Source organism: Erythrolamprus reginae, chromosome 1 (assembly GCF_031021105.1).
Source record: "Erythrolamprus reginae isolate rEryReg1 chromosome 1, rEryReg1.hap1, whole genome shotgun sequence".
Lineage (NCBI taxonomy): Eukaryota > Metazoa > Chordata > Lepidosauria > Squamata > Dipsadidae > Erythrolamprus > Erythrolamprus reginae.
The window spans coordinates 247263374-247286910 of NC_091950.1; the positions used below are offsets into that span (position 1 = coordinate 247263374).

The following is a 23537-nucleotide window of genomic DNA, read 5'->3' on the forward strand; positions in this document are numbered from 1 at the left end:
TTAGTAATTATTTCACTTTATTTTTCTTTTTTTACATACCAAGAAACTTGACATGTTTATCTTAGAATGGGAACAAGATGGAAATATAATTTGTTGGTACTATTAATGTAGCTAAAGTATTTCATTATTACAGAGAAGAAATCTCACTAATTTTGTCTAAAATCTCCACAGGCTGATTTTATATTTTAAACTATATTTTAAAACAGCAAATTGTATTTTCTCTTTCTTCAAAATCCAGGCAGACTATGGAAAAATTGATATTAATAGTATATCATAATTCTCAATATAATTATTTCCTCTGTGTGCAATTTTGATTTTTAAAATTTTGTGCCATTTGTAATTTGTGCTTTGGTTATTATCAAAGCACTTCTTCAGGTCTGCCAACAATTATGAAAATCGGTAAGAGGCAACGAGGGGGGGAAAGCATTCACAACTCATGGAATACACCAGGTTTTGCTGTTAAAAGGGGAAGTCTTGGTAAAATGTGTTTTAAAAATCACGAGTGAAAGAAACACAATATTCAAAGGTGCTGTTTGCTGATTCGTACGTAACTTTACTGTGCAGAAAAAGTATTAGCTACTCAGTTATTTCAGAATGTGGTTTTGCCTATCCAATTTTCATTTTCAGTCATAGCTTTACCATCAGAGGAATTTTCTTCCATCATTTTGTTTACCTATAGACTAATACATAAATTAAAAATAGACTAAAATATTTATTTATAGCATTGTCTAATGCATGGCTTTTTCAACAGGTTTGACAAGTGCCTCCTTCAAGCATCTCAAAAGTGTTTTTTTGCCCAAAAGGCAACAACTTTTTTCTTGAGGAAGAATTTTTTTTCTTCTAAAATATTTCACCTCATCCAGAACTGATGAGGCTTCTTAGATGAAAAGCAAAATGTTGTCTTCTTCAAAGAAAAAACATTTCTTCCTCAAGAAAAGACATAGTCCAGTTGCTTTTGGTGGTGGGAACACCACCTTTGAGACCTGGATGACTGAGAATCTCCATTGACAACTCCTTCAAGCAATTTGAAATCTCCAAGATTTAACAAACACAAAGACTTTCTGGGAATGGAAGAAGAGACAAACAACAAAGGAAGACATTGTAACTATTTTTATTGCATGTATTTTAGCTTACAGTACAGTGTTCCCTCGATTTTCGTGGGGGATGCATTCCGAGACCGCCCGCGAAAGTTGAATTTCCGCGAAGTAGAGATGCGGAAGTAAATACACTATTTTTGGCTATGAACAGTGTCACAAGCCTTCCCTTAACACTTTAAACCCCTAAATTACAATTTCCCATTCCCTTAGCAACCATTTAGATTATTACTCACCATGTTTATTTATTAAAGTTTATTAAAAAAAATATTTATTAAAGGTGGACAAAAGTTTGGCAATGACATATGACGTCATCGGGCAGGAAAAAACTGTGGTATAGGGGAAAAAACCGCAAAGTATTTTTTAATTAATATTTTTGAAAAACCGTGGTATAGGCTTTTCGTGAAGTTCAAACCCGCGAAAATCGAGAGAACACTGTACTGTATATAGTTTCTAGGGACTGCCCAGCATTTGGGGAAGAGGCTAAGGAAATGAGAGATGTGGCTTTATGATATGTTGCAGAACTGAGTCAGGAAAAAGAGATATTGTGAGAGAAAAGATAGAGTTGTGTAGGAGACTTTCAGAAAAACCAAGGCAGTGAAACGGATTGAACAAAGGTTGCTCTGTCTAAGGGGATGTGTTGGGAATGATAAATGGCAAGGTTAAGCAAAGTTTTGAAGGACATGTTTATCCAGCTTCTTTCTAGTGTCTGATCTTTTGAAATGTACCTACTTTTAAAAAAAAAAAAATTGCAGATTGCAACATGTGTATCTGAATCTAAGGAAGGAACCAATATGATTTCTCTTATTTAGCAGAATAAATTGCCCAAAAGAGTACCCAGGAAAAATGAGGAAAACATCAGAGAATAGTCTTAGATTCAGTGAGACTCAGCAGAGGTACTTGACCAGTAGTTTTCATGACTTCCTATAGTCATGCAAACATAGGAGTAAGTAGAGGTGGGATTCAGCAGGTTTTGACCAGTTCTGGAGAACCAGTAGCAGAAATTTTAAGTAGTTCAGAGAACTGGTCAATACTAACTCTGACTGCCCCCAGCCCCATCTATTCTCTGCCTCCCGAGTCACAGCTGATCGGGAGGAAATGGGAATTTTGAACTAACCTTCCCCTGGAGTAGGGTGGGAATGGAGATTTTACAATATCCTTCCCCTGCCACACCCACCAAGCCATGCATACAGAACTGGTAGTAAAAAAAAAAGAATCTCACCACTGGTAAGGATAAACTGTGGTTTCTTTTTCCTAAGAGGAAAAACCCAGTGCAACAATTCCTTTTAATTAGGAGAGTCCAAAAGGAATTGTTGCACTATGTTTTTCCTCTTAGGAAAAAGAAACCCCAGTTTATCCTTTCCAGTGGTGAGATTCATTTTTTTTTACTACCAGTTCTGTATGCATGGCTTGGTTTCTTGGCTAGAATTGTTTTCTTGGCTAGAATTTTAACCTCTACTTGTCTTTCATTTTATATTTTATATAAAACAAAGGACTTCCAATTATTTTTCAGTGTATGTACATTTTTTAAAAATGTATTGTTATGAAAAAGAGATGCTTTTCCCTCACATCGTAGGAAGAGTCCAGGATAGATTGTTCTAGCCCCATAGCCCTATGGACTAGGTTGAATTTTCTTAGGATCTGCATCCCTGGTGATGTTCCTTAGTCATTCAATCCAGTACTCAGGTCTTGTATGCTTTTTCCTATGCTCCTGTGAGCTTTGGGTTGTTTGGTCTTTGTTGCCTTTAAAATTAGATTAAATTTAGACTTTTTTCTTTCATTTTTCTTCATTTTTCCCTGAACAACTTTGCTTGCCATTGAAAGACAGGGAGCAAGCTTCTCCCGTCAATACAGGCCCTATCAGCACAGATCCGACCCTCAGTGGAACGGCCACAACCTCAATTCAGGCACCAGGGATGAGGTATTATTTGTTTGTTTTGTTTGTTTTGTCAAGTATGCATTGGTGGTATACAAAAACCTAACAATATTTATATGTTTGTTTGTTTTGTTGTTTGTTTTGTCAAGTATGTATTGGTGATAAGCAAAGATATAATAATATTTATATACATGATACTTACTAGTACAGGTGTAAAAGAGAAACATTAGGACAGGGGACGGAAGGCACTTGGTGCACTTATGCACGTGCACTTATGCAATTATTGAAAATAATTTGGATATTTAAATATGACTAATATTAAAGCCAGTTAACAATTAAGAGCCTGGAAAAAGAGACCCATTTTTATAGTTGTTTCGATGTTGAACCGAAAAGTAATACAATAATGCAGAATTTGTGATATTGTGCCCTATAGCTTGGCAGTAGTGCAGAAGACCTTGCTTGCTTGCTTTTGAGAGCAACATTTTTATCTGCAAATCTAAGATCTGTTGCCTAGTTTCATAAAAGGAAGACACAGTTCATTTTCTCAAAGGACTAGTTTGTTGTAAAGTGTTAAATCTTATAACAAACACCGTGAGCAAATAATATGGACAGAAATTGTACCCATAGGTCTAGAAGTCTAGAGGTCTAGAAAACTATCCTTATTTACAGAACAATGGTTTAATTTTTCACAGAGGTGACCAGTGGGGTTTTTAGTACATATATTTTCCTATGTCAGCTTCTTCTCTCTACTCAAGTTGATTTTAATGCACTTAAACACTTTATTTTTGCAGGTAGACTTTCATTTATCATAAAGGCCCAGGGGTGGGCTGCTACCCGGAACGCTAAACTGGGCTCGCCGTGGTGGCTCGTGAGTGCTTGCGGGGCCAGCGCGATTTTGCTTCTGCACCTGTGGAGATAGCAAAGTCGCAAAAGGAGCCGCAGGTGTGCGCGCATTTCGGCATGCGCGGAAGCAAAAAACCCTAGCAAAAAACCCTAGTCCAATACACATACAACATTTGGGAAATAAATGTTTCCCCACTTTTTAGGTGTTCGATCAGAGAATTTTACTTCATTCACATAGTATTAATTTTTGAATTCTTTTATTTGACATGTTGCTTTGCTTGAATTTTTATTTATTTCTTTGTTGCTCCTTGTGCTATTTCCACAGGTGCAGAAGTGAAATCGCGCTGGCCCCACAAGCACTCATGAGCCCAATTTAGCGTTCCGGCTAGCAGCCCACCCCTGCAAAGGCCTCATGTTCACTGTACACGTTGTCAATCTTGCTAAATTTTACACGCACTAAAGATAATAGTCAATCTCCGCCATATTCAGCTTTACAGTAATAGGGCAAATATAAAATTCTGAGAGGCTCTGACAAATGACACTTGACATTTCATAAAAAGGTGAAATGTCTAGCTTCACGCATCCATGATTTGCTCTATGTGTTCGAAAGGTCGTTGTGACTAGATTCGTAAGTGATGCTAAGCTATGGATGAGGTTTTATAAACTACAGTTGAAATTACACAAAGTGCTCAGAGAAAACTGAACAAACCATGTTATAAATTATAACGCTACAGGCGAATCAATCATCAGCTAGTGACATTGTAATGGAGCAGAACTTCACAAAGCAGTTGCTGCAATGTGTAATTGAAAAGAAAAAGTTGCTAAAAAGGACATGTCAAAGGTAAAGTTACTTGTGCTCTTTCTCAAAAGTTTATTTCATATAGCCATCAAATGAATTTCAGTCTTGTCTACCCTAAGATAAGATCATTTTTTTAAAAACTTATGCTTTTATTTCTTCTTTTCTCTTTTTTATTTTTAGTTATTTTTATTAGTTTTTTTTCAAATATAACATTAAAAACAAGACATACACAGAAACATACATATACAACATTTGGGAAATAAATGTTTCCCCACTTTTTAGAGAATTTTACTTCATTCACATAGTATTAATTTTTGAATTCTTTTATTTGACGTGTTGCTTTGCTTGAATTTTTCTTTATTTCTTTGTTGCTCTTTCCTTTAACCAATCATAAAATTTTGCCCATATTTTATAATAATCTGAATCTTCTTTTCCCTCTAATTTTTTAGATAACCTGTCCATCTCGGCACAGTCCAATATCTTTTTAATTACTATATTTTCTTCCGGTGCTTTGTCTATTTTCCATTGTTGGGCATATACTATCCTGGCAGCTGTTAGTATGTGTATAACTAAATATCTTACCTCTTTTTCCAATAAATACAATTCTGGTTTTTTTTCAATTTCTTCTTCTACTATTTTTAATGAGGTTTTATTTAATAGGTCTCATGTCAAGATTAGTTTCTCTTATTTACCAAGCATTAAAGGGCATTACTGAGTGAAGCACAGAAGAATAAATTACTGTAGTCTGTTTGCTTCAGATTTGTACTTCCTCTCACATATTTTCTCCTCTCTCTATATGGAGTTTATAGTGTAATGTAGTGAATAGATGTATAAATCAATCCAAATAAACAATTTTGGTTTGCGGTACTGTATTTCCTCTGTTACAAACTAACTCTTTTAACCAAGAAGTAATTTTGGTTTTATCACTTGGCTGATAAGAGAAGGAACAAGTCAACATCTTTTTATTTGAGTGACTTAACTAAACAAATAATTTTTGTTTTGTTAGGCAGTTTTAGTATTTCGGAGCAACTAAGCAACTAGGGACTAGACTAGTGATGTTCATAATAAATAAAAAATTATAACATGTTTATCATTCCATTTATTTATAGAATTCTTCTTGATATAAGAAAGACAAGCTCTTAAAGTTGCAATTGTGAGTCCATATAAAGTGAATTCATTATAATTTGTTACACTTTCAGTCATCTCTTTGATTTGTCTCTGTCTGAAGGCAAAAAAACTGGACTTTAATATGAAAATCCTCCCAGTTTATTAGTATACTGTACCTGTTCATGCTGATTCTTGTCTACTTCAGAGCTCTGAGTAACAGTAGTAATTATTCCAGAATTCAAGAAATCATAATTCACTGCTTTTGCCTTGAATGAATTGTAGGCCCAGGGAAAATGATCGATCTTATATTTAAATTTGGGGAAATGCTGTTGTTTTAAATGTATAACATGCGGCTGACTCTCTGCAAAAGAAGCCTTTGATTAAAAAAAAATGAAAGGGCCATAAACAAAGGACAACTTATGAAACCAAAGGCTGGCACAAATGGGTGTAAAACTTCAAAGAGGTTTACCCCCCACCTCCTTTCGCTAGGGTGAGATACGCCATCATCAGCCAGCATTGCTCCTTTGGATTCTACATAAAACAAATTATTATTATTATTATTATTATTATTATTATTATTATTATTATTATTATTATTATTATTATTATTTAGATTTGTATGCCGCCCCTCTCCGTCAACCTTTGTGCAAAAGAATTAATGGACACATGAAAACATAAAACAAGGACAAAGTATCATCTGAGTTTTTCAGTTTCTGTGATCACCCCATAACAAACCTCAATATTGATGTTTTGGAAAAGTGGGAGTTCAACAGCACTATTGGGTGAGAAATCCTGTACATATTTTGAGGAAATCCCAGAAAGCCTCATCAAACACAATGGGTTTTTAACAAATTGCAATTGGTAGTTAATAATTACAGTGATCCCTCGATTATCGCGAGGGTTCCGTTCCAAGACCCCTCGCGATAATCGATTTTTCGCGATGTAGGGTTGCGGAAGTAAAAACACCATCTGCGCATGCGGGCCCTTTTTTTCCCATGGCCGCGCATGCGCAGATGGTGGAGGTGGGGAGCGACAATAGTGCAGAAGCCGACAGATTGCTTTGAATGTTGGCTGCCCCCGCCCCCCCAGCACCCGCTCGCCCGCCCTTCGCCGCTCGCCCGCCCTTCGCCCGGCCACCTGCCGTTCGCTCGCTGCTCGCCCGGCCACCCGGGTTCGGGGGGGTGCTGGGAAGCCCCCCAGGCCGGCTGCGACCTTTTAAAACAGCCGCGCCGCTTCCCAGCTGAGTCCTGAAGCCAAACGTTGAAGTTCGCCTTTGGCGTTTGGCTTCAGGACTCAGCTGGGAAGCGGCGCGGCTGTTTTAAAAGGTCGCAGCCGGCCTGGGGGGCTTCCCAGCACCCCCCCGAACCCGGGTTGGGGGTTCGGGGGGGTGCTGGGAAGCCCCCCAGGCCGGCTGCGACCTTTTAAAACAGCCGCGCTGCTTCCCAGCTGACTCCTGAAGCCAAACGCGGAAGTGGTTTTTTTTTTAATTAATATTTTTTTAAAAATTGCGATATAGCGTTTCGCGAAGATCGAGATCGCGAAACTCAAGGGATCACTGTACTTGTAATCTGTAATTACAAGTAAAGGTAGCCCTTGACTTATGACTACAATTAAGCCCAACATTTCTGTTGCCTAAGCAAGATAGGTTAGTTTTTTATGAGCTTCCTTGCCACAGTTGTTAAGTGAATCACTGCAGTTAAATTAGCAACACGGTTGTTAAATGATTCTGGCTTCCCCACTGGCTTGTTTGAAGTTCACACCAGTTGATCGCATGACTCCCAGGACACTGCAATTTAACTTAATTTAATTTAATTAATTTATTGTATTTCTAAGCCGCCCAACTCCTGAAACAACCATCATAAAATATGAGCCAGTTGCCAAGCGTCTGAATTTGGATTACATGACCATGGGGATGTTGCAGCAAACATAAGTATCACTTTTTTCAGTGCTGTTGTAACCTTGAACAGTCACTAAATGAAACTCTTTTAAGTCAAAAACTACCTACAGCCCTGCATCTGTGTAACCAACCTGCTTTCCCTTTTGTTATTTGGAAAAGATGCTACTAATCTAATTTTAGCCATCATAGACTAACACAACTGTCATAGCCTGAGGCTCAGAATTCATGTTTTGATACCTATAATGTTTACTTTATTTTATTTTCTGAATCTGAATAAGATTCACTTATCAGTTTCAGCTTATTGTTATTGTTTTCCTGGACTTCTGAAAACTGAAGGGTTGTTTGTATTTGTGATCAGTTTCTCTACCTTTTCATCCATTAGTTTATTTCTTGATTTGGCATTTTATGTAATGTGTAGTTTATCTTTTAGCTAAATTGTTTTATGCTATAATTTTAAAAAAGAAAAAAATATGAATTGAAGGATATGGATGGTTAAATGTGAAAAATAAAGTTTGTTCAAGTTTTCAGGAAAAAGGAATCCGAAAATAATAAAAATCCCTTTTTTCAATTTTTCAGATATTTCAAAACAATTACTTTATTTAATATTAGTATTAAATCATTAAGATTTGGTATTAAGATTTAGAGAACCAGTATGATATAGTGCAGGGGTTTCAAACTCAAGGACTGCAGGCTGGATTCGGCCCATAGGGTACTTCTATCTGGCCGGCGGGCTGCCCTGAAAATAGCAAAGGACCGGCCCACGGTGCCTCTGCCAGTGAAAAAGCAACTTCGGAGGACTGCGTGCAGTCCTCTGAGCTCAGTTTTTGCTGGCAGAGAGTTGCAGGAGGCTGTTCAGCAAAAAACGGAGCTGGTGAGACCATTTGAATTGGAAGAGTGCTTGGGCCCCCAGACGACCCTGACATGAGTGATGTCTAGTTGGCCACACCCACCCTGGTGCCCACGCTGGCGCCCTGAGTTCAAACACAACCCTGATTTGGCCCTCTATGAAATCAAGTTTGACATCCCTGGTATAGTAGTTAAATCATCAACGCTGGAAGATGGGGAGTTCTAGTCTACCTTTAATCAGAGAGTCAGCTGGGTGACCTTGGGCCAGCCACTCTCTCAGCCCTAGAAAGGAGGCAAGGGCAAACCATTTCTAAAAAAAACTTTCCCAAAAAACTATAGTGAAATGTTCAGGCAGTCTCCATGAATTGGACACAAATAGAAGAAATACAACCACAAATATTTACATGGTCACTGGATAAAACATATGCAGGCAATTTCCTGCAATCAACTTGTTAAATTCCAAATTAGATTAATAAAGCACAAGTCCCTTCATATGATCAGCATGTGGCTTTTAATTCCTTACTGCTCTTGTTTTTCTCATGGTATGCATTGCAGTATTGACAACTGTGGAATGCTTAGCTCCCAGAATGCATTCAAATATTTTGAACAAAGGACGTTTTATATTAGAGACATACATAGAAAGTAGAAATATTGATAGATTAGTCATATTTCTTGTACCACGCTCTGAATGTGTTTCACTGAATAAGCTGTGTCATCTATAATTGGCTGATGTTGTAATTCTGTCTAGGTTTTTGGCAATACATATCATTGAGTTTAGCCAGAATCAACATATTCAGGATCGAATCGCAATACTTGGTTAAAAAAATAGGGACATTGAGGATTGTTGCAAAGTAGAAAATCATTTGAAGGCTAAATCTGCTCTTGTACTTCTAAAGGAAAAGAAACATGAAGCCAGAGAAACTGATATTTTATAATGTTAGTAATTTCTATTTCTATTTTATAAGTGCATTGCACTATTTCTGTTGTGTTCGTTTAAAGAAATCACAGAAAATCGCTGATAATTTCCTTTACAAAAAAACAGAAAGGAAGCAATTTTTTTTGTTTTAATATCCATGGTTTGTTGTCATTCTAGAAAAAAATAGGAGTGAAGAAAAGTTCTTGAATAGTTGTCCTAGAAGATTGGAAGAAAAGAATATAATTGTATGAGAGAAAGTTAACAGTGGTTTAATAATAATTAATTAATTAAGTACTGTTACTTAATAAAATACCACATTAATCCATAAACTAGATACAGTAGTCCCTCACCTATCGCTGGTGTTACGTTCCAGACCTGGCCACGATAGGTGAAATCCGCGATGGGGAATTTATCGACTGATAGTACTTATTTAAGTATTTATATTGTAATTGTTTGGTAAGTTTTCATTGTTTTAAGTATTTATAAACCCTTCCCACACAGTATTTATTAGATATAGTATTTAAATACAGTATTTACAATTTTAGATATTTTTTTTTTAAAAAACCTGCCGATCGAGTTCAGCGGGCTGTTTAAATCTGCTGATCGACTTCCTCAGAAACCCGCGATGAAGTGAAGCCGCAGTAGGTGAAGCGCGGTATAGCGAGGGACTATTGTATGTCCCTCAAAAACTACTGGCAGAAATATCTATATTGGTAAATAATATAAAATATGAACCTAATATTGCTCTTCAATGATGCTAGATGAACTATACCAGTGATGGTAAATCTATGGCACATGTGCCACAGGTGGCACACGGAGCCATATCTGAGGGCATGCGAGCCGTTGCCCTATGTCAGCTCCAGAGCACATGTGCATGCTAGCCAGCTAATTTTGGGCCTTCTTTTTGGCCATTTTCACTCTCCCCAGGCTTCAGGAAAGCCTCCTAAGTCTGGGGATGGCGAAAAATGGGCCAACAGGCCAACCGGGAGTTCACTTGTGTGAGTCACCCCCAGCCTCCTTTTCTCTGTCAGAGATCTTCAGGAACTTTTCAGCTTTCAACAGTTGCAGCCAGGCCTCACATATCTCGGCCCATTTCTGGCAAAGCTTTCCTAATGGCCTCTGCAGCTGATAACAGCTGCTTTTCTGAAGGCCTCTGCAGATCACTCCGGAGTTCTGTTATCAACTACACAAGCCTTCAGGAAAGCCTTGCCGGCTGCAGAAGAAATGGCCCAATGTGTGCAAGGCCTAGTTGCAACTATCTGAAAGTAGTAGGGCAGCTTCCGGCTGGCCTGTTGGGCCATTTTTCACCGTCCCCACTCCCAGGCTTTAGGAGGCTTTCCTGAACCATAAAGAGAGCGAAAAATAGCCCAAAGGGCCTACCAGAATATTCACTAAAGCCTGTGCACATGTGCAGGAGGGTCACATGGTCAGTGTGCATGCATGGGGGGCAGCGCAGGGGGTGCGCATGCGTGGGAGGAGGGCATTGCGTTATGGAGGTGGGCACTTGTGTCCATGCTTTTGCCATCTGAGCCAAAAAAGGTGTTCCATCACTGAACTACACTCCTTCTGTTGTTTTTGACTCCCTATTTTAAAGCCACAGGCACAACAACATTTTGTGATACCCATCAAGTATCTATTTGGATTCATGTGTATGTACTGTAGAATGTTTCATTTCTTTGTTGTTGTTGTTGTTGTTGTTGTTGGTTTTGTTGTTGTTGTTGTTGTTGTTCCAGAACAACGTTCTTTGAGGCCTTTCTGTCCTCTACCTCATTCCTCCTTAGACTTACATATAAATCCTTTATGTAGGACTGTTGGATTCAGCACTCTTTGATGAGCTTTCTCCTAAATTTTTAGATATAATCTTAGGTTTATATGATTTTAATTCTTGCCTACTGCTTTGTCCCTGTATCTTCATTCTTCAGACAATTATAATATATTTTAGTTCATTTCCTGGACAAGTTAGAATATAAGACAGTAAATCTTTGAATATGCATGTGTGCTAGAATATTAGTACAATATGGTATACAATGATATGCATTATGGTTATCTAAATGATATCAATGATATGCATTATGGTTATCTAAAGACATGTGTTTTCTATATGTTGCTAAACTAATTTTTTTCTTGGTTTTTTTATCATATGATGGGGACTGATAGAGGTTATGATCAGCGGTGAACTCTACTTATCTTCCCTACCGATTCGGTCGTGCTCACTTTGCTTACGCATGTGCCACCATCACTCATGCTTTTTCACCCTCTGCGCATCCGCAGATGGCTTTGCGCATACCAAGAGAATTAAAAAAAGAAAATGGTGATGTCAGGGCAGGTGGGTGGAGCCTCGTGCTGCCATCGCTACCGGTTCTCTGAACAGCTACGTCCATAGTTCCCTCTAAGCTGAGCAGTGAGCAATCGCTCACTTAAAAATCATCATCAACTCAGAGTTTTCCAAACCTGCCCAGAAGCCGAGAGGGAAAGAGGGAGAGGGAAGGAGAGAGAGGGAAAGAGAGGAAGAGAGAGAAACAGATAGAAAAAAGAGAGGAAGGAAAAGAGAAAGAAAAAGAATGGGAGTAAGGAAGAGAGAAAGAAAATCAAAATCTAGTTTGAAACTAGCTCAACTATTTAAGTGGCATTTTGATATTGATAGAATTGCCCTATTATGAGCTCACTGTTATAGACACACAGTACAGTATTTTATTTTGAAATTCTCTGAGGCAAAACAGGGTGGGTTTTTTATTTATTTATTTATTTGTTTGTTTGTTTGTTTGTTTGTTTATTTATTTATTATTTCTGTGCCGCCCAGTCCCGAAGGGACTGCCGCTCAGACACTATACTTTTCCGCCCACCCCCCAAAAAAATTAGAGGGAACACTGGCTACGTCCGCCACTACTAGCATCCAACATTATCAAGTTCAAACAGTGGTAAGAAAACAGATTTTCTAAGTGTTTTGGATTACAGTCTTTATTCTCAATGCTTTCACTAGCTAGGAATTATGAGTACACAACACAAAATATGAAGGGTTACATATTTCACAATCTTGTCTTAAAACTGAGAATGATAGTGAAATCCATGATTTAGCCACTAAAGTATGAAGTTTAGCTTAGTGTGTCATGTAAACCATTCTGTGGCCATGGCTCATTTTGTGGGCATGGCTTGATGGTCCGGTGATGGTAGGCGTGACTTGTCATGTGACTGCGTGGGAGTGCTTTGTGGTCATGTGACTGCATGGGAGTGGCTTTGTGGTCATGTGACTAGGTGGGGAGTTGCTGGGTGATCATGTGACTGGATGGGTATGACCAACTTGACATCACTAACGTCAATATTAGGGTTAGGATGGCCTTTCCTTGCTTCAAAGGCCTCAACTAGATACAATTTCCCTGTCTATTGAACACCTAAAATATACTATTTAATCCTATGTAAATATGCCATATGTGCACATACATATTACACACAGGCACATAAAAAGACACATTATCTACTATACATAGTGTATGTATATGTACACACACACACAGCTCTTCTAAAATTACACATTCATTCTCACTTATTGCATTTGGAAAAACACACCCAGAGTCCACTTTCTGCCACACATTTAACCATAACTTCTGTACATTAGAACATTACATATACCTTCAGATGCTCTTCCCTAGCTTGCACATAACTCTTAGAGCCAGGAATTGTCTTGGATTGAATAAAATGTTTACACAGATTACTGTCTTCCAACAAGCCCTGTGGTTTTTCCATAAGTATGGACGAATCTAAGGGATGCATCTATTGAAATTATTTTCTTACCTTTTATCTTTTCTTCTTTTCATATATCTTCTCTATTTTTATATCTTTTTTTCTATCCTTTTCTTTATATATATTACTAGTCTATTCTCTTCAATGTGTATTGTGCATTGGACAAAATAAATAAATAAAATAAATAAATAAATAAAACAGGCAATAGGAACCATCATTTCTATAAAGCAACAAACAATATAATCTAAAATAAGATGATTCCTTGTCCTATTGAAATATGATAAAGCTTAGCAGCCAGCTTGGGCTAAGGCACTAGGCCAGAAATCAAGAGATCATGAGGTTTTGTGTGGGTTGTTTTATTTTTAGAATAGAATATAATTTTTTATTGGCCAAATTTGATTGGACACAGAAATAACTTGTCATTGCTCTCAGTGTACATAAAAGAAAAGATACATTTGTCAAGAATCACGAGATACAACAGTTAATGATTGCCATAGGGTACAAATAAGCAATGAGGAAACAATATTAATATAAATCATAAGGATACAAGTAACAAGTTATAGTCATGCAGTCATAAGTGGGAGGAGATGGATGATAGGAACGATGAGAAGACTAATAGTAATGCAGCCTTAGTAAATAGTTGTGACATTGGTGAGGGAATTATTTGTTTAGCAGAGTGATGGTGTTTGGGGAAAAACTGTCCTTGTATCTAGTTGTCTTGAAACAATTTATGTCCAGGATGTGAGGGGTCAATAAATATTTTCATGGCCCTCTTTGACTCGTACAGTATACAGGACCTCGATGGAAGACAGGTTGGCAGTAATTGCTTGTTCTAATTATCCTCTGAAGTCTGTGTCTGTCTTGTTGGATTACGGAACTGAATCAAACAGTTATAGAGGTGCAGATGACAGACTCATTGATTCCTCTGTAAAACTGTATTAGCAGCTCCTTGGGCAGTTTGAGCTTCTTGAGTTGACTCAGAAAGAACATTCTTTGTTGTGCTTTTTTGATGACATTTTTGACGTTAGGTGACCATTTTAGGTTTTGAAATATGATAGAACCTAGAAATTTGAATATCTCTACTGTTGATACTGGGTTGACTGGTATTGTAACAAGTGGTTGAATAGGAAAGTTTCTTCTAAAGTCTACCACCATTTCTACAGTTTTGTGTTCAGTTCCAAATTGTTGCAGTCACATGATAAGGCTAGTTGTTCAATCTCTCATCTGTATTAGGTTTCAGCGTTATCTTGAATGAGATCAATCACTTTTGTATCATCTGCAAATTTCAGTGGTTTAACAGATAGATCATTTGAAATGCAGTCATTGGTACCATATAGAGGGAAAAGTGGTCAGAGCACACAGCCTTGGGAGAGCTAATTGTACAGGTATCTGATGTTATTTTAAATAGCTTCACCTGCTGCTTCCTGTCTGTTAGGAAGCTTGTGATCTGCTTACAGGTGTGCTCAGGTACCAGTAGCTGATTTAGTTTAGTTAGAAGAATGTCCGGTATGATGGTATTGAATGCTGAACTAAAGTCTACAAAGAGTATCCTTGCGTAGGTCTTTGGTGATTCAAGATGTTGTAGGATGCAATGCAGAGCCATATTAACAGTATCTGTCGTAGTTCTATCTTAGGCATGAAAGCCGAATGGTTGACTTGGGCCAATCACTCTCTCTCAGCCCAGCCCATTTCACTCGTAGGGAAAATAAGAGGAGGAAATTGTGTTAGGTATGTTTGTCTTGTTGAGTTATTTGTAAATATATAAAGGGAATTTCTGCTGCCTGGATATGATAAGCCTAATAACAGAGTTAGAACTGTACTACCTAGATGGATGTCTTACCTTAATAAATATAGAAGAGGAATCCTGTTTTTAGAGAACAAGCTGCTTCAATGCATAAGCACATCTGATCTATTATATTGTCTTATTAAACATCGTTTCCCTTTCTTCAGTTTTGTTTGAGAGACTGAAGTTCAAATTACATTCCTTTTGTTTCGTGCTGTTTAAGAAGCTCTTGTTGCGAGAGGATCCAAAAGATTATGTAAAGGGGGCGTATTTGCTCCTCCAAGATCAGGCTAGCTGTTTTCACGCTACAGTTTGTAAGGACATTTTCTATGGAAAAAACCTTCCTTTAAACTGAGATATGACTCAGAGGAGAGACATCAAAACCAGGGGAAGGTCTTCTTCATTCGACCCGAGGAGGCTCTGAAGCAAATCTTTATCTGAGGAGAAACTACAGATTTAGAAACACTAGGAAAGAATGAGCTGAAGAAGCTTCTTGGATGAGAAGCGAAACGTCTTCAAAGAAAAACAAGTCCAGTGGCCTCTTGAAAAAAGCACCTTTGGGACTAGGGAAGGATATTAACACAAAAATCTTAGATAAGTATGCTGGGAGAGAGGATAGGAGATATCTGACATATTTGGATTGAGCTGTGCACACATTTGAAGTGAGCAGAGAATGCATGGCCTTGTTGATGTTTAATGAAGTATGAGTTCAGCATCCCCAACCAATAGGGCAAATGACAAAGCATGCTGGGAAATGTAGTGCAGTGACATCGGCAGGTCTACAGGTTTATTGCTTCTACGTTATGTGCCTGCATCCATATTTACTTTATGAATATGCAAATAACTGCAAACATTACAGTGTAACATGCCAATAAGCCTGTTCTAGTTTTATTTCAAAAGAAATCAAAGCTTCTCCAGGGAGCTGGTTACTGACTGATAAATTGAGAGCAATACTTTAGTAATGTGTTTGAAAATAGTTAAGAATCTCCTGAAAAGTTATTTTGCGGCTCTCCCAAGAAAATATAATGAAACTTTGCTTAAGTTATGGCATGCAGAAAGGAAGCTTGTTTAGGTAAAACTTTAGGGACATTGATGCCTGCCAGTAGTGTTTTAGTTAGCATATGCAAATTCGTAAGAATTTTCTGAAAGCAAACCATCAATTGAATTTTGAAATAATAGCAAGCTTGATTTGATTCATTTAGTAAACAATGTGAAATGGAATTATACGTAGAGAATAAACTGTCACAGATTCATGTTCTGAGATTTGCAAGCATTAATTGAATTTTGAAACAATGGCAACCTTGATTTGATTCATTTAGTAAACACAATGAGAAATGGAATTCTATATGGAGAATAAACTGCCACCGATTCATGATCTGAGACTCACAGACTTCAGAATTCGTGTCAGTGAGATGGGAGTAACTTGAAGCAAGCAAGAAAAGCTAGATAACTTTTACCCAGACCTTTTTTATTAGGTAAATACAATTCATAAAATACCCTTGCTTGATATTTTCATTCCTTCTGCATTGCTTAGTAGGACTGATCATTTTTCATCACACAGCTCACATTTTTTGTCTGTCACACAGCAACACTTCAATACAAATTGTACCCTTTTCATGTTTAAAAACAGATCTCTTTAAACCTGGGCTCCCCGTGTTTTGAACTTGCTTTTGATTGAAGATGAAAGAAAGTTCGGCTGGAAGAGTTAATTATACATGGGATTACCTCACCCAGGCCATATTTGACAAGCTTGTGAAAGGCAGCCTTGGCTGAGGACACTGGAGAGCTGTGTGCAAAGATTAATCGTATTAAATGCCATTTTTCCATGAGTATGAGGCAGACAAAGGGTGGGAAAAAAATTAAACCCTATTTGTAACCATGCGCAGTGGAGTCATAATCTATGGATAAGGGAGAAGGCTAAAGGTTCACGCACTGATCTGCCCATCCAGAGAGGGCAGGGGAGGAGGAATTCTTGCAATACTCAATGAAGCAACCAACACTTTTTTCATTTGGCGGTCAGTACTACAAGGAGGTAGAAAAGCAAAGGAAAAAAGAAGAATGTCTCTGAGAACAAGCCAATCCTCAGTGGCAACTCTGAACCACAGAAACATTAATCTGGTTAATTTCAGTAAAATCAAGCCTTCTAAAGACATGTGTATGTTGCAAGATAAAGAATGTTGCAGGCAAGGAGCTCTTGTGAGAACTAACGATGCATTTCCAAAAGAGAAAAATGCTTCTTTCAGGGACTTGCCAGGAACACTGGACAGCAGTGACATACAGGTACAAGGGGCTGGGGGGTTTAGATTAACCTATGGACCTATGCTGTGGTTTGAGCTATGTTTGAAGTGAGTATTTTTTGTGGGAAATTCTGAAATATAATATCTGTGTCTTTGAAGGAAGCTTCGTGGAGTTTTGAGTTATGGTATAAATGTAAGTTATGTTCATACAGAGAGAATGTAGCAGCTTCTCTTGAAACATTCAGTTTAGTAGCAGTTTCTGTAATCTTATGGTTGTGTAACAGTGTAATATGTGCCAGTAGCATCTCATTTTCTCTCCAGAATAATAAAAAAAAAACTTTCCTTTTTTTTTTTTGGCGGAGAAAACATTTCCGCAACTGCATCAGCCAGTGGTTTGGCTATTACAGGGTATCAAATCTTAGGCTGCATGTAAGGTTTTCATAATAGTAATTGCATGGAAAGAGAGACAAACTAATTACAGATAAGCTCATTATTGGAAATTGATACTAGCAATAATTCTCAGTTCAATAAACTGCAGCAGTGTAAGCAGCTGATAGGTTAATGTTAGAGTTTTCTTAAAAGCCTTGGATCATACATAATACTCCACTGTACCTAGTTTTTTCACTTTACACTTAGGTTTAGTTCTTTCCTATCGCTTGTTTTAAACAAACTAATTTGAAACATCCTGATAATAATAATAATAATAATAATAATAATAATAATAATAATAATAAAATCAGTTGACTAAATAAATTGGTATTTGGCTTGCTGGTCCTTTGAGAATCTTTTGTGTGTGATAGATTTCAAGAGGTCTTAGGCAGAATATAAGTAGGCCTTTACTTATGACCATTGCTAAGTGGGACATTTGCTAAGAGAGTTCTGCCCCATTTTACTATGACAAGAAAAGTCATAAAAGGGGGCAGAACTCCCTTAGCAAATGCCCCATTTTATGACACTTCTTGTCATAGTTCTTAAGTGAAACACTGCAGTGATTACATTACAGTAATATGGTTGTTAAGTTAATCTGGCTTTCCCGTTGACTTTGCTTGTAAGAAAGTCACAAAAGCTGATCCCACAACCCTGGGACACTACAATGATCACAAATATGAGTCAGTGGCCACACTTCTGAATTTTGCTCATGTGATCATAGAGATATTGCAGTGGTCGTAAGGATGTGAAAAACGATCATGTCATTTTTTTTGATGGCATTGTAACTTCAAAGGGCCACTAAACGGACTTGTAAGTTGAGGTCTATCTGTACTTATTGGATCTTCCCACTTCACCCCATTTTCTCATAGTTGAGTGTATTTTAGCATGTTTGGTAAATTTATGTTTTATTAATCATGGTTTATGCTTTAGCACAACTTGTAAACAGGCAAGTGAGGCTTAGATAAGAAACAAAACTGTAGTTGAATGCAATACATGAACCCAGTACCATGTTTGGACTGCAGCGTTAACACTGAAATACTTCACTAAAGATATGCATTTAACATACATACATACATACATACATACATACATACATACATACATACTACAGATTGAAGAGTCTTGTTACTGCCTGCTAAAAGTTAGTTCCAAAAGTCCTTCCCCCTCATTCCCAAGTATTATTGGGACATGTGTAAATAAAATAATCAGAAAATTGTATTTTGATCTCAGTGTCCCCTGCTCTTGTTAAGTGACACTCCTCTTGCTTGACTTTTGGAAGAAAATACATGACCTCTCAATTAAACAATTCTTTGTAAGCACAGAAATATATTGTTTTTAAAGATTACGAGTACCACATGCACAACCGTTCACTTTAGAAATGTCTAAACATCGTATTCCTAACAAATAAGTAGCAAGCTGTTATGTTGGGCTTGAATGAAGGGACAGGACTCCAAATAGTGATTTCATCTCTTTATTTTGAGGCTTGGCAAAACATGTCTGCCAGCTGGCCCACAGTGCCATCTTTTAAAGGAATCTGTCAGGCAGTCCAGTCACTGGCAACGCTTTCTTTTTCCGCGGTGGGGGGGGGGGATGTTATTTATTTATTTTATTTCTTTAATTGGATTTATATGCTGCCCCTCTCCGAGGACTTGGGATGGCTCACAGCATGTACAGAAAAACAGGAAACAATAATAACAATCCAATTATACCTTAAAAAACAATCTTAAAATTCTAATTAAAAACTATCAATATCATTCATTCAGCAGTCAAACTAAGCATTCATCAGTCAGGGAGGAAAGTCTAAGGAACCCCAGGCCTGACTGCAAAGATGAGTTTTTAAACTTTTTCAGAAGGCAAGGAGGGTGGGGGCAGTACGAATCTCTGGGGGGAGCTGATTCCAGAGGGCTGGGACCCCCACAGAAAAGGCTCTTCCCCTAGGTCCCACCAGCCGACATTGTTTGGTCACCGGGACCCTAAGGAGACCAACTCTGTGGGACCTCACCGGTCACTGGGATTCGTGCGGCAGAAGGCGGTCTCGGAGATAATCTGGTCCTATGCCATGTAGGGCTTTATAGGTCATAACCAACACTTTGAACTGTGTCTGGAAACAAATTGGTAGCCAATGCAGTCTGCAGAGTGATGGTGACATATGGGCATTTCTTGGAAGGCCCAAGACTGCTCACGCGGCTGCATTTTGGACGAGCTGAAGTTTCCGAACACTCTTCAAGGGTAGCCCCATGTAGAGAGCATTGCAGTAGTCGAACCTCGACTATGTCTCTATTTATTTATTTAATAATAATAATAATAATAATAATAATAATAATAATAATAACAACAACAGCAGCAGCAGCAACAACAACAACAGATGGAAGGGACCTTGGAAGTCCAACCCTCTGCTTAGCCAGGAGACTCTACACTACTTCAGACAAATGGTTATCCAACATCTTCTAAAAAATTTCCATTGTTGGGGCATTCACAACTTCTGGAGGCAAGCTGTTCCACTGATTAATTATTCTAACTGTCAGGAAATTTCTGCTTAGTTCTTAGTAGCTTCTCTCCTTGTTTAGTTTCCACCCATTGCTGCTTGTTCTACACCCCCCCCCCCAGTAGAATATACTTATGCTGGAGAAGAGTAATACCTTTTGCTCTCTATTTACATATTTAACACCCCTCCCCTCTGGAACAATAGTAACCAATCAGCTAAGACTCAGAGCACATAGTCACGCAGGTAGGCGGAGCTTTGGTGGGTTGGCAACCTGACCTGCGCAGCTCAGTTGGGTATTTTGGAAGCTGCCCAATTGGGGCAGAGTATCTTCTGATTGTCTTAGGCTAGGTTTCCCTATTTATCTGCTGGCTGGCCAATAGCACCCTCTTTTAAAGGAATCTGTCAGGCAGTCCGACCACTAATAACAATTTATTTTCCCACCGTTCAAAATGACCAATAAGTGCTGGGTATGTTAATGTCTTCGTATACCAGACCGGATTAAAACCTTCTGCTCTCTATTTACCTATTTAACACAAGCTTACACAAAAAGATTATTATTACCTCATCTGATATATTAAAACAGCAACATTATGTTTGGTTTAAATTTTCTTCCATTTCAGGCTGTTTCTCAGCACCTTTCAGCTGACCACATATCAGCCTTGTCAATGAAACAGAAGCTTGCTTTTACCAATCTCAGCTTTGAGGGAGATTTGGGTCATTCGCCTCCTCTTCATTCTCAAATAAACACAACTACCATTGATCTTTCGGGTATCACAGGCCAAGAATGCATCCAATCCATAGAGGACAAAATTTCCAAGCTATCAGGAATTGTGAATGTCAAGGGATCTCTTGAACAAAGCCAAGTAACCGTAAATTTTTTGGAACTGGAAATAAGTTCTCAGCAAATCTGCCAGGAAATTAAAAAACTTGGATTTGACACCAATGTTGTAGAGGCAAGTCAGGCTTCAGGCCAATGGTCCAGTGAAGCTGTAATTAAGGTGAAAATAGAAGGCATGACCTGTCAATCTTGTGCCCATACCATTGAAGAAAATATTGGGAAATTACACGGGGTGAAGAAAATCAAAGTGGCCCTCAACAACCAAGAAGCTATCATAATTTACTACCCCCTTATTATTAAGCCCGACGAACTAAAGAACAGCGTAGACAGCCTGGGATATGAATGCACCATAAAGCATAAGCAAGCCCCATTGGAACTAGGTTTTATTGACGTTGAACGCTTACAGCAAATAAATGTAAAAATGTCCAGTGACGGAAATATTGGGGAGAATGTTGGATCCAGTACATGCATGGCAGTATTAGATATCGAAGGAATGGATGACAGATCTTTTGCAAACAATATGGAAGATTTGATTTCAGAGATGATTGGAGTACAGGGTACCAGGATGTTCCTGGAAGAAAAAAAGATTACTGTTTGGTTCGACCAAAACCTCATCACTCCATCTTCATTGCAGCAAGCCATCCAAGCCATTATCCCTGGAAACTTTAACCTAGTTTTTTCTTGTGGAAAGGAAGGCCAAAATGGACTGGTGGTCTCAAATGCTTCTTCTTCTGCTGTACCTTCTTTGAATCACCTTTCCAAAGTACAGGGGGCAAATGGATGCAGTACAGTTCTCCTTAGAATTGATGGAATGACATGCAACTCTTGTGTAAATTCTATTCAAGGCTCCATATCCCAAAAGGAAGGGGTAATGCACATCTCCGTGTCTTTAACTGAAGGTACTGCAGTTGTGTCTTACAATTCCATTATGACCAACTCCGAACAGATACGAGCTGCTATAGAAGACATGGGATTTGATGCGTTTGTCCTAACAGGTATTGTATGATACAGCTTTTCCTGCTATTGAACCAAGATGCATAAAAACTCTTGTGTCAACCAATGAATTTTAAATACGTAAACATTTTGAGCTGTTTCTGATTGGGTTAAAATTTAGAACACAAATTTATAAGCCCCGGCTTTGGGTTAGCACTGTTAGGTCCTAAATGTGTACATTGCTTTTTGAATTGGGTACATTCTGGTAAAATACAGGGTTTTAATACTTAAATACCAGATATGTCATGGTATTTAAGCATTAGATACTTAATGAAGAAAAATATTGCTATCTTGAGCTCCATATATTTATTTAGAAACTGTGTCTATAGCTTTCCATTAATATGGTACACATGAATTCCATCCATGAAGATAATGAATTAAATTTGTCTCTTAGTTGCAGGGTTAGATCTGTCCTTGCAAGACAAAAAGGATGCTTGGATAATCTGTAAATAAATAGAAACTCATTCTCAGTTCCTTCAGAAATAGTTAAAAGCTAATTTTTATGTTACTGTTTTTAAGCCGAGCAGACTTTGTAGAAAGCCATGTTCTGTATAGAGAGCCAAAAACTCCAGCGCATTGACTTTCTTTGCTATATCCATAAACTCAGTAGAGTTATTTGAGAATAATAATATTCTGGGCAGCTGATGGAATATCCATCATGTGCAGGATAAGATCATTGTAAGTTGTTGTCTTTTAACATAACAAAATGTTTGAAAGAAATATTTAGATCAAACTATACTTCTGGTGACTTCGTGGCCTCTAACTTTAACCCTGTTTAGAGTCTAACCCTAGTACTTTCAAGTAGTCTTCCATCAAAATACTAAATAGGCCTGACTGGTATACAAATTTCACAATTTGTTTTGCCAAAGATCACAGGTCTCGAAATAATCTTATGTTTTGGGAAAGGGAGGAAGAAGCTTTCAATAAAAGGAAAAAAGGAGAATATTGGAGACAATGGATGTTCTTCTCCTCAGCTGGCTTGCTTTGTCCATTTATCATTGACAGAATGTGGTTTTTAACACACACACAAAAAATGCCCACCCATGTTTTAAAGAATTTAAATCTCTCAGATGTGTTTCCATATCTCATCTTTTGAAAATTAAAATCCATCTGGGATTGGCATTCCAATACATATTTGTTTTTTTTAAAAATTCACTTAACTTCAGAAATACAGTGATACCTCTACTTAAGAACTGAATTCATTCCATGACCAGGTTCTTAAGTAGAAAAGTTTGTAAATAGAAGCAATTTTCCCCATAGGAATCAATGTAAAGGCAAATAATGCAAACCTATTAGGAAAAAAATAAAAGCTCGGAATTTGGGTGGGAGGAGGTAGAAGAGGAAGAAGAGGAGGAGGACGGTCGCTGCTGAAGGAAGAAGGTGAGGTGAGGGGAATCGAAAAACCCCAAAATTTTAAGGCTTAAAAAAAAAAGAGGGCCTGGCATACACCTGGCATGAGGCTGCCTCACATACACTGCGCCAGAGAGAAACCCAGGTGGACGAGTGGGGCAACCTCCTGCTCCATTGACCGAAAGGCTGCTGCTACTGCTGCTGCTACCTGCTTCCTTTTCCTTCCCATGCTGAAGGGCTCCCCTCTCCTCTCATTCGCTTTGTAGCCGACGCCTTTTCTTCACTGTGGCGACTCTTCCGATTGGC

General features: G+C 38.1%; 2 protein-coding genes across 3 annotated transcripts in view; one reads left to right on the plus strand and one right to left on the minus strand.

Annotated features, from left to right (window-relative positions):
* Positions 1–23537, minus strand: part of VPS36 (vacuolar protein sorting 36 homolog) — a 353187-nt gene that overhangs the window by 114768 nt on the left and 214882 nt on the right. The gene's annotated exons all lie outside the window — the stretch shown is intronic.
* The window catches only part of ATP7B (ATPase copper transporting beta), a 46290-nt gene continuing 39658 nt past the window's right edge, over positions 16906–23537 (plus strand). The window contains exons 1-2 of one of the 2 annotated variants that reach the window (XM_070738406.1): positions 16906–17179; positions 20671–21883. In XM_070738406.1, the coding sequence (XP_070594507.1) occupies positions 16958–17179; positions 20671–21883 (1435 nt within the window). In that variant the 5' untranslated portion in view covers positions 16906–16957. Of the gene's footprint in view, positions 17180–20670; positions 21884–23537 lie in introns of those variants that run through there. The other variant, XM_070738414.1, reaches the window with a different exon arrangement.